The sequence below is a fragment of the Thunnus maccoyii genome, chromosome 4 (genome assembly GCF_910596095.1).
Source record: "Thunnus maccoyii chromosome 4, fThuMac1.1, whole genome shotgun sequence".
Lineage (NCBI taxonomy): Eukaryota > Metazoa > Chordata > Actinopteri > Scombriformes > Scombridae > Thunnus > Thunnus maccoyii.
This window is the reverse complement of record NC_056536.1, coordinates 5,776,134-5,788,319: the sequence shown is the minus strand read 5'-3', so window position 1 is coordinate 5,788,319 and position 12,186 is coordinate 5,776,134. Positions and strand designations below refer to the sequence as shown.

The following is a 12,186-nucleotide window of genomic DNA, read 5'->3' as shown; positions in this document are numbered from 1 at the left end:
TCCCCCACAATTAAAACACAGCACAAGACTTTTGCGTGATTGACAGTTTGGAAGGTTTTGAATAACCTCTGCCTCCTCACTGCAGGGTTTTGACTCACAGTGCTGTCAGCAGCAGGTTTTGTGAGAGAGACACTGGACCTATCAAGTCACTGGTCCAGGATTTAGCTGAACATCTACAGAGAGCAGGATCAGCATGAAGAGGAGACCTGCTATTCTCCGAAATGGGGTGGCAGATGACTGATCCACTAGATCGGTGATTCGCTCTGGTACCTTGGCTCGTCCGTACTGCAGGACAGAGGAATAGATTGCAAAATATCCCAGTACGTTATGATGAAAACTCACTGTAGTGGCGTCAACTGGCCATGAGCCAGCATTTGTCCCAAGCTCAATCACTCGGTGTCCCAGTTGTTTTCCATCAGTGTTGATTGCTCTGGCCAGACAGACACATACAGGCAATACAGCAATGAGTACCAACAGTAGTCCAAAAAGCACTCCATGAAACACAGCCCAGGTGTTTTTGCTGATGAAACGCTGCTTTGAACTTGATGCAGTTTTTGACAGGCATGCCCTGTGGTACGATAAACGGCCTTGGATGACAGTCCTATGTAGCAATCCCATCCAGAATCCCAGTGGCCAGAAGGTAGAAGCTCCTCTTGAGCCCCTCAGCACCGGCCTGGTGCACCCGGAACCTACTCTCGATGTCAGCGGGGAGAAAAGGCTGCCATCTGGGCAGTTAGGAACCCCAGAAGATCCATATGGCCAGGACCGTTTCCTTCGATGTTGAGATAGATGTACAAATGGTCTTATTTGGTATTTAATCTGATGTTTACATTTGAAAACCTGGACTGGCAGGGGGGTGAGCTGACCATCTCCCCACCCCGATGAGTGACCCCTAGCTATATGCCATCACTTCTTGAGTCCAAGGTGCATAAAGAGGCTCCAGCATGCGTGGATTACATTACCAGCAAGGATCCTTTAAGTTTTCTTCTTATTTTTGAAAAAAAAAAAAACTCTTCTGTTAGCTTCTTTAGTGCTGTATCTCCTTTGGAATATTGGTAACAGCAGGTAGCAGTTAGCAATTGACAGCTAGCTAGTTGTTCTGATTTGAAAAATATATCCAAAGATGATGTTTTCTCTTCTGTTCTTGCTGATCAATGATATTACTTCTGCTATAAAGTCCTTTCTGAAGATTTTTGAGTGTTAATTTGCAAAATGTTCCAATTTTTTGGGTCCAAGTTTGAGATGTAATCAGGAGTTCACTCCCAGTGCAGCCACTCCTCTAGAATGTGAATCCACATACCAACTGTAGTTGTCAGATAAGTATAGGGGAGTAAAAAGTACAATATTTCCCTCTGAAATGTATAGAAATATAAGTATAAAGGTAGCATCAAATTTAAATACTGATGTCAAGTACAAGTATCTCAAAATTGTACTGATGTGCAGAACTTGAGTAAATGCACTTTGTTACTCTTCACCACTGATGACAAGCAACCAGTGCTTAGTAAATTATTAAAAATGACAGCTCATATGTTAACATTATTATCTAAAAACATTGTAGATTCTCCATTCAAACCTTTAGGAGTGATTTGTTTAACAAAGCTGAAATCCTGAGATGACTCTTTTTGGTTCTTGAAATGAGCATGTGCTCTGTCTTCATACTCTCAGATAGATTCAGATAATTCACTGGGTGAGTTCTTTCATTCAGCCATGTCAGATCACCTCGGCAAAATCAAACTCATCAGGACAGTAACTCCTCTACATAAAGTATCTTCTCAAACACAGTAGGAAAGAGTCCATGCTGAAGAACATGTTATTAATAATGATGTCTGTCCTGTCTTTGCTATGCTTAAATATCTCACAGTTTGTAGGGGAAGTCAATTTCATGAATGTTATGAGCTTGTTTTCTCCTTTTTCTATATATGCACCCTGCCCCTTTCTGTTGCTATTTGCCTTCCACCAGCCCGTCGTCTCTTATCTCTTCATCTGTTTTCCACATCTGCTGCTTTTCTACTGAAGTGTCACACAGGAAACCTGCTGAGAAAATTGTATAACCTTCTAACCTAGAAAAAAAATCTATTTATGTGTTAAGATGTGTGCTGCTGTTGTTTTAACTCTTAAATAAAAGATAGACAAACTGATATGGAGTGTATGTAGTTGAGATTTTGTTTGGTATTAAACCTCATTAGGCATTTCTATCCCAGCACACTGATGTTTTAATTCCATACATGTATGACATTTGGTTTCACATATGGTGTCACTTTAAGCAATGCAAAGGAGTCAAGTGTCATAGTTAAAAAAATATTTATTAAAATCGTATAAAAATAGTTTCTAACATAATTTACAATTCTAATTTGAATGGATGAAAAAAAACAATCCAAGCTACAATCATACACCCAGAAGTTTCTCATGCACTCACTCACACACACACACACACACACACACACACACACACACACACACACACACACGCACACATCACTCCAACATTCAGAATTCACTCGCTCCCACAGCGGACAACAGAGTAACAAAACCAGTCACCATCAGTAGACGTTCAATGTTTAGATACATTAAGATGGAAGTGCTTTCAAGACTATTTACACATTATTTACATTACATACACAAACATACACACACACATCTGCTCTTTTAAAAATTTTCAAGCCATAAATATGGTCAAAGAAAAAAGAAAAATTCATCTTTGTTTGTCTTTTAAATAATCTGTGGGCCCTTCAGTGACTGTGGAATGAAATATACGTACAGCCGAAATTCTCTTATAAATAAATAAATAAATTCTGCGACAAAAAAAGCTCATTGAGTGTCACAGCAATAATAAATATTGTTATTATTTACAATTCTTGTCCCCACCAAATTTAAGACCTTTGTGAGGCACTGTTCTAAAAAAAATTGAAGTGAAGAGCAGAAGATGTTGTATTCTGGTATGGTTGAGTTTGCATTGTGGTGTGCATTCAGGTGGGTGTGAATGAGCGGTCACCTAAGCTGTGTGTCTGTATATAGTACAACACAAGAAGAGGAGGAAGCGGAGGTTGTAAAGTAGAGTAGAGGTGGATGCTGTAGTATAGAGAGAGTGAGGTAAGTCCAGTGTTTCTTTTTTTTATGATTGTTTTGCACAGGTTGCTGCCGGAGCTATGAGGTTGTCTGGTTGCTAATGACATTGGAGTAGTAGAAGTAGTGATAGTAGTGGTTGTAATGGCATAGGCTTTACTGATCTAGGCCCATGAGTGGAAGAGAGGAAAAACAGCAATAAACAATATAAAGCCTTGTGAAGAGTAAGGAACAAAAAGGCCGTCAAGAAGAAGAGCCTGTTCACTTTCACAAATTCAAGTATTTTCAGGGTCCCCCCCAACAATCTCACAGAAGGCACTTTTTTAAAATCATGCTCCTCTTTGCCAACACGTCTGCTCTTCCCACTCTGCTGTGACACAGAGAAATAGAAAGAGGGAGCAGAGTACAGTGTAGCGAGAGGTTACATAACTCGGACTGTCCACCTGCCATTCAGCAAAACAGTGGGCATGTGTGCTGTATTTGCTCAATTGCAGGTGTCCGTGCATACAGAGCACGCCCTCCGACAGACTGATAAACACCCGTTGCCTAGATCAGAGTCCAGTGAAGATGATGTTCTGACACTGACGTGGATCAACGTCCGGGAAAAAGTAAAGTTGGGCGTGAGGGTGGAGAGGGTCTGGGTCTGGCCTGCATGGTTTGAAACCAAGGGGTGATGGTTTTGTCACAACCTTGCGTGTGGTCCTTTACACCTCGACCTTGTCTGCGTCAAGGGCGCAGACAAGTCTCTGTTTCAAGTCTGTTACCTAAGTCTTTTTGTAATAGCCTCAGTGCAGTCCAGTTCGGACCAGACCAGCCCGGAGCGAACTGTTTTCCTCCATCACCGAGCCACTGCCACAGGGGAGGGAGTGAAGGCTGTGGGCTCATGGCTGATGCTGTGCAGTCTGATCTCTGTGGTGGTCTTCTCTGTCTGCACTGTGGATGAGACCACGGAGGAGGATGTGCTCTGCATCCACGAGTGGTTGATAATGTCCTCAAAGGATGGGCGGTCTGCCGGCCGCAGAGACAGACACCACTTGATCAACTGCTGGCATTCTGGAGGTTGAGGAGAAAGATGACAACGCATGAGTCTGGAGCAATAAACTGATTATGAAATATTACACATCCATGATCAAAAAGCTAAGATATGAACTGCAGTGTGAATTTACCTGTGGAGATTCTCCTCCGGAAGAGCACTTGTCCTCTTATGATCTCTTCATCATGTTCAAATGGGATGTCCCCACACACCATGTCATACAGCAAGACACCCAGGGACCAAACTGTGGCAGAGCGCCCATGATAGCGATGATATTTGATCCACTCTGGCGGGCTGTACACTCTTGTGCCTGAAACAAAAAAAAGGAGGAAATCTTTAAAAAATGAACAGAAAACAAAATATTGACTGACTGAGAATCTGTTATTAGATCTGTTATAAATAGAAAATGAAAACCTTGCTGAGGGGGTTAAATGATTAACAAAGAGTACTGATTTATCAGCTGAACCTGTATCTTTGGCTGTTTTCTGGGCTCAGGTGCCAGTGTGTGTGTGAGAGAGAAGTGTGTGTGGGAGGGGGAGCAGACATGTGACTTTGTTTACAAACTTTGAGTTGTAAAAATACCACTTCCTTCCAATGGGGGGCGCCAAAACGCAGGCAGTGCTGCCCAGTCTGTATTTATAGGCTGCTGTGGGGGATGTCAGAGATGACACAACCTAGGAATTTGTGCTGGGGGGGGTCTGGGGCACATCATATCCTAAACTGGAGGTTCACTGGCCTACCCAAATAGCTGTGGTGTTCAAAATTAGACACATCCAATTGTATCTAATAAAAATTAGATAATAATAATGCGAAGTTCTGAGCATGAGTAACTCACCATCAAAGTCTGTGTAAATGGTGTCCTTCAGCAGGGCTCCGGATCCGAAGTCGATGAGCTTCATCTCTCCGGTGCGGAGGTCGATGAGGATGTTCTCGTCTTTGATGTCCCGGTGCACCACTCCGCAGTTGTGACAGTGCCGCACGGCCTCCAGCACCTGGCGGAAAAAGCTCCGCGCCAGCTCCTCCGGTAAGGCACCTTTCTCCGTGATGAAGTCAAAAAGGTCCTTGACGTTCTCGGGTCTCTCCATCACGATGATGAAGCTGTCCGGTCGCTCAAACCAGTCCAGCATCTTGATAACGCCGCGGAAGCCCGTCCCGACTTTCTTCAACAGCACGATCTCCATGGGGACCCGGGAGCCGTTGGGCTTAAGAAATAATTATAAAAATGAACATTTATTATACACAGAAATGCTAAAATAAGCCCAAATCAAACCAAATATGTTCACATTAGTGTATGTAAAAAACAAAACACGTTTCCATTGTATAATATCGTGTTAATTATGTAGATATGAATGATAACAACAGTCGTATAAAACGTTACTTACCAGCTCTCCCCACTCGGAGACCCTGCCCTTTGCTACATGTTTGACAGCAACCTAGCAGGGCAAAGAAGAGACCGCGTCAAACCACAAAATTCAACTGTACAAAAAACAAACACGTAAAGCAGGCGCTTAAAAATAAAATATTGTTTATTATAACACAACTGGCATACTAACCGGAGCTCCGTCGGATATCCTCGTACCGGAGTAGACGGTGCCGAACCCGCCGCTACCCAGCACAGCGCCGACCTGGTACAGCTTCTCGAAAGGCTCCCTCTCCTTCACTGTAACGACATAAACACAGCCAGTAAATACCAGCTATCTCTCTAGAAACACCGGTATCTGTGGCAAAGTAACGGCAGTATCAATGTATCAAAACATTACAATGCTCCTAATATAGTAAATAAATGAAACGACGGCTTCAATGAATTGCCGTCCTTGAAAATGATCGAGTAGCAGCATGTGGACTGAGTCACGGTAAGCGGGCTGCCAGCCATTACTGCAGCCTCGTCCTCCATGACAACACAGTGGAAAAAAGGGCGTCTAACCTTGATGAACTTGAAGCTGGATCTTCGCCGGCATGTCTACGGTGGAGATGTGGGCCAGAGAATTGAGCTTGGAAAGAAGCATTCCTTTTGAGGATATCCACCACGGGTAAACGACGTGTATCTTCGTTCTTTTGCTTTAAAACAGTAATTTTATTCCGGTAGTACGGCTCTCCCGGCTCCCGTGTAGCGCGTGAAGTCCACGTTGCACGAACAAAAAATACGGTGGGGATCCTCTCATCCGGATAGAAGAAAAACCACCGCTTTGATCCAGGAAAATATGGCCAAAGACTTCGTTCCGGCGTATGGATATATGAGTTCACGTTAAAAACTAACGCGAAACCACAGCTGTTCCCCGCGGTGTTTTGTAAACAGTAAAATTGACTATATAAACAGATAATACGGTGTACAGACCTACGCCTCCCTCAGACACCGGCTTTGGAAATAAGAGGCGGGGGGAGGATGCTTTTAAAGCAGTAGTAAGAGGCCGTTGCTCACCGCCCCTTTCCGCTCTCTGTACCAATAGAAATGCAGATACGCATTCCAAACGCACGTCAATCACCGAATGAAAATAAAGCCAACGGGCCAGAGACAAAACGTGGCGGGAATCAAAACGCGCCAAAAAGGAGGGATGAGTAAAGTAATAATTATGAGTTCACTTTGGGGGAAATGCAAATTCAAAGCTAAGTGCATCCCCCTCCCTCCCCGGTTCCTCCTTTCGCGGGAAACTGACTCAGGGAATAGGCTACGAGAAACGAATCCTAGTGGACCTCGCAAAATAGGAATACATCATGTGTTTATACACTGAAACTTATTCTATTTTGTTCCGGTCCAAAATATAACATAATAATAACATTTATCAGATGTCGTACATTCTTTACATATAAATGCATGAAATTCTCACATTACTGCGTTTTTCAGTTGTGCATTCTGCTTTCCTCTCCACATGTTGTGTCTGCCATTGAGAACAGAAACAGACTTGCTGTTGCACTAAAGCATCCGCATGGCATAATAAAGACATTTTGCGCCGAGGAGACACAAGCTGAGAGCAGTTCATCAATTGCATTCCAGCTATTCTAATCCCCTGCCATTTACCTGATTATTTTCACATTAAACACAGAGGTTTACTGGCCAAGTGAAGATCAGGACTATAGTCTTTATTTGAGTTGCCTGACAATGCCTCTCAACTGGCTGCGCATCAAAGCGCGCTGTGGAGAATAGGCGCATTCCACTCATTCTTTCTAATTGGGTGGCCGCGTTTGCAGCCGTTCGCAGGATGTGGGAAACTAGAGATAAAAAGCCTTCCATTTACTCCCCCTCCTCCTCCTATTTCTGTTCCTCCTCTCCCAGCCCTCTTTTTCCCGCGCATGTTATTGTCTGAATGGCATTCTCTCTCTCTCTCTCTCTCTCTCTCTCTCTCTCTCTCTCTCTCTCTCTCTCTCTCTCTCTCTCTCTCTCTCTTTCTTTCTCCAGTTTAAAAGTTATGTTTTGTTTTACTTTTATGGTAAATTGTTTACAATCACAATGCTGATATGGTGTATTTCACTAATACTCATGTAGGGTAATGTAACATTGTCCCCTATCAGACTGGGGGAGAAATGATTAACAAGGAATAAACGTTTATTTGATTAATCTTTATTCATTTTAATGGACTTTTGGCAGATGTACTATATTTAATGATAAAGTTTATTTGTATCCATAGTCCAATTATTTAATACTCACTACTTTTTGGTTGCATGTATAAGCAACCCTTTATTAAAATGCAGCTGTGTTGCCAACATGAGCACAGAAATAAATAGTTTTAATATAAACCTAAACCACTTGACATTTACGTAGACCGACTTGTAAAGAAAGGTTATGGGAACTATTTCTTGTTGGCTGTTGGCAGGTCACCCTGCCTGACTATAATGAAAATGAGAGCATGGGAGTGTTCATACTTGCTTTTAGGATGCCCTGGGCAAATTCCTGTAATGTTTGTAAATGTTTGAAGACAATATGCAAAGCAGGTGCTGACACTCCTGAGTATCAGTGTTACTATTAGTCACCTTTGAAAGTGCCCTTTAAAACAATAGAACTGTTTTTTTTGTAAATCTGCGTGTAAAAGTTGAGCAGACTATTAAGTCACTTTTAAGGGCTCATCTATTGCTTTTCATATGACATACTACTGAGCATGTGAAACGTCTATGATTTTTATTGTTTTTGTTAAGCTACAGTAGCAGCACCAGTAATAGTAGTGCAATCCTTGGTGGTTTTATAGTGTCCTGAAAGCTCCAGAGAGGTGTGTGCACTGAGTTCATGCTCAGTCAGGGGCATTGGAGAGGTGTGTGAAAATGGAGAGGTCCAAAGCAATGAGTGTGACAGTGACCGCAGGCCTATGAAATGCCACCAGTGAGTGCATCTCTCTGGGGCTGCAGATATCCCTGCCTGCATGATCAGCAGAGCTCAAATGACAGCCATCTAACCCCATGTGTCAGAGGGGCAGATTATTAGTTGCACTGCTCTCTTTGGGACCAGCTGTTCAGTCCAATCGCTGGAAGTCTCAGTTTTCTCTGGAGATGGCAACAGGTTCTTACTGTAAGGCAGGACATCCTAGTTTTTTGACCCATGCAACCCTACATCTGAAGAGCTTTTGTCACAGTCAATCAAGTTTTTGCCACCTTTTCACTGATATATTTGCCCTGCACTGCACAACATTAACTTTAGAGGTCACAAGGGAAAACAGCACTGTGGCAAAAGATTTGGCTTACATAATATTTCTATGAATTACTTCCTCTTTCTAGATAAATAGAAACCCTGGCCACAGGACAGGAAAGTTTCACAACACCAAATTACATTTCTCCATGTAGAATGTTTGAGTGTAATCATTATATGCAAAATACACTGGAATATATCAAGTTTCTGCCCAGAGACATCTCATATTCTGAAATGTACATTTTGGTAATTTGGCATAAAAACTGACAGTATTTTCAATAGGGTTTTACATTTTGGAGCAATAAAAAGTATGTTTCTTTCTAATGTAATACTCTGTTTGAACAGCTACTGTGTTGTGATGGAGTTTTAAAATGTAATATCTCTTCGTTTATTATGAATTCACAAAAATATGATGGCTAGATAACACAAACTCATTATCCACTGTAAGCAGCACATGTTCCACTTGACTGTGATACTGTAATTTAGTCTCCTTTTTGCGCAACTTTGTTTTGCAAGTGCAGCTTCCCATAAACCCTGTTATCTGCTCAACACTTCAGTACACCCTTGACCTGATACTCTACTTCCACTCTTGGTCACAAATTTATATGACATTTCCATGTAACATATTAACCAAGCACACATTTTCTTATTAGGTGACGATTCACTTTCCCCTATATGCATGGTCTCATAGATTCCCTGAATCCTCTTCTTCTATCGCATTTTGTTTCTCTGTCTTTCTCTCTTTCACTCCGCTCTGTCTTCATGGATATCGTAAAAGGCTCAGCCACTTGTCTGCACTTAAAACAATTGCTCGTCCATCAATCATGATGGCCAGCCAATCACCTCTCCAGCTGTCTGCAGATCCCACCTGCTGCCACTCTGTAAGTGGCAGGAAAAACAATTATGGAGGTGGATGGGACAAGTGTAGGCTTGCACAGGGTGGGTTAATGGCTCTGGATACCCTGAATGGATTGAACAATGTTTAATGGATAGAACATGGGAATGTGTTTTTATATGGCCTCTGCACATCTCTATGTGCAACTGCAAAGTTCAAGCAGCACTCAGATATTCACATAGCATCCTGATATGCAAGGAAACCTAATTATGAAACATGCTGTTTTATTTGTGTGGAAATGACTGCTGTAAAACTGCTGTTTAACTGCTGGTTAAAGCAGAATATTACAGGCTCATTCTTTAGTAGTGATGACTGTGTTAAAGGTTAATGGACATTCTCTGTCATTTTCCTGTGATGGTTTTAAATATTTCACTCATTAACATCACTGCCAGCCTTGTCATTAATTACGGTAACTTCAGAGCACACAATAAATACAACTCAGCACTGCAGATGCATAAATATTCCCAACTAAAGGATTATTACTGTTTTTATATTATAATTACTTGAGGCTTTGTGGACCTACAGTAGACTGAGATAACCTTTCAACTGTAATGATGGTAATGCAGATAAATTGCATTCTCTTTATTGATAGGTTTGAATGACATATAAACAGTTTTTACACCATTTGATAGCAGTAATTAGAATTCATACATGCATCAGGTTTAAGTAACAACATACACATGGATTTTAAATAGAAATATTACCAAGAATATAGGCTACACTCATCATAACAAAGCTATTATGTCCGCAAAAAGGCTCTTTCACACAGGCATAATAAATGTAACCATTAAGCCATCATTCTAAAGCGCTAACGTTACATCACTCACAGCACCCTAAAAGTCATCTGTATGCTCTCCACTGACAGCCAGACATCCTGGAGATGTGATGGGCAGTGCGGTCTGCAGAAATGGAATGGAGCCAGGTGTCTCATGGTGTTGTGCATGCTTTGACAGTGATTGACAAAGATTACCCCATAATTAGAGGAGGGCTTTAAAACTGCCCTGCAGCACAGCAGGAGGAGCAGCCTTGCTCCTCTCAGACAAACAAAACCTGCCCATGTTAGTTATGTTGATTGGGTTGCCAGACAATGAGACCTTTGGGGTCATCGTTGTTTATTTCTTTAGACATGATAAGTCAGGAATTCATTGATGAAGACATATCAGTTGTTCTGGTTAAGATATCTCCTGGTTTTCTGTTGAAGCCGTCACTGATTGTTGTCTCATTGACCCGCTCGGCACTGATCTCACTGCATTAAGGAGAAAGTTGTGGTCGGCAGTTGCTCACTCTTTGAACACAGGACCTGGAAGTTGCTAACCCGACCTCCCCATGCTGATGCACACTTAAAACACACACATACACAAATAAAGACACAAATGCTGAAACGTTATCTGTCAAGCTTCCAAATTAGGCGCAAAGTCTTTTTAACTCTCCCCAAGTAAGGAAAGCATTAGCATGTGTGAATGTTTGTGTGTGTGGGGGTGCCTGGGGTGGGGGAGGTGGTCGATGGGGAGTGGGGTGGGGAGGGGGGGCGGGGTTGAGGGGGTGGGGGGTGGGGGTTGTATTAGGGATGGGGAGGGTGAATTATTTTTAGAGGTGTCTTAAAGGAGGAGGGAATCACTGTGTGGTGGGTAACCTCCGGTGTGGCCTGACCTCTCCTCAGGTAGTCTCTTACCCCCTCCTCTCCTTAGGTCCTGAGAGGTCTTGACCAATGGGGCCATGGGAAAAGGCCCCAGTGGACATCAAAGAGGCCTATGTGGGAAAGCACTACAGAAGGTCTGTATAGTTCCCTAGGGGTCACCACGAGTCAACTTTCATGTCAACACAGGCCTGGTCTGGAGTCAGAGGTTACTGGCATACCTGTCCAGCGCCACTCAGACTGTTCTTCCAGGAAATCATCCCCACTTGTCTCAATTAGGGGTTTGGCTACTGAGGGTACCATGTAAGGTTTGTTTATGGCTATTGTTGTGCTTGTTAAGGAGGAGTAGGTATAATCTGTGTTTAAAAAGGGTAGGATGCTTTTAAGGTTGCCATTGGTTACAATGAAAGGACTGTTGTCAGCTTCAGACCTGTCCTTGTGGAAGTTAAGAAAGTAAATAAGGCTTCCTCCCCGTGATTCCTATGGTGTTGATAATGATTACACATGATTACATGAGCTCCTATAAATAAAATAGTCAAAAAGTTGTAAATTTCCATTTTAGTAACTTTAGCTCTGTTGACAAAGAGTTTAGAAGATTTAGTTTTTTCAAAACCAAGAAAACAAGAACAACATTGAAAGGAAAGGATTAAACAGCATGTTTGTCTTCTCTAATGTAAGTTACTAACTTGAGCTGCCCAGCTAACTAGCTAAACAACCTCCAGTAGTGACCTAGCATGAATTCATATCCTTCACTATCCACATTATGTTTTGGTTTTACAGGTTATGTTACAAACAGCCCTGTTCAGGACTGGAACATACACTGCCTGTGAGATGCTTCTGTAGCGAGTGTTTAATCAGCAGCTCTGTCCTGCTTTTATTGGATCTGGAGATGTTTGTGCTCCAGATAGCGTAACGTTTGCTAAAGAGAAACATCCTTTTTCAGTCTT

At 42.3% G+C, this 12,186-nt stretch overlaps 1 protein-coding gene across 1 annotated transcript; it reads right to left on the bottom strand.

The window, feature by feature from the left end:
- Nucleotides 1-2,284: 2,284 nt before the first annotated feature.
- Nucleotides 2,285-6,472, bottom strand: pim1 (Pim-1 proto-oncogene, serine/threonine kinase). The gene is made up of 6 exons (XM_042410318.1): nt 6,021-6,472; nt 5,650-5,756; nt 5,479-5,529; nt 4,932-5,298; nt 4,230-4,406; nt 2,285-4,116 (listed from the first exon to the last, which is right to left on the bottom strand). The coding sequence occupies exons 1-6, from the start codon at nt 6,100-6,102 to the stop codon at nt 3,902-3,904; spliced, it is 999 nt and encodes a 332-aa protein (XP_042266252.1). The 5' UTR covers nt 6,103-6,472; the 3' UTR covers nt 2,285-3,901.
- Between the last annotated feature and the right edge of the window lie 5,714 nt (nt 6,473-12,186).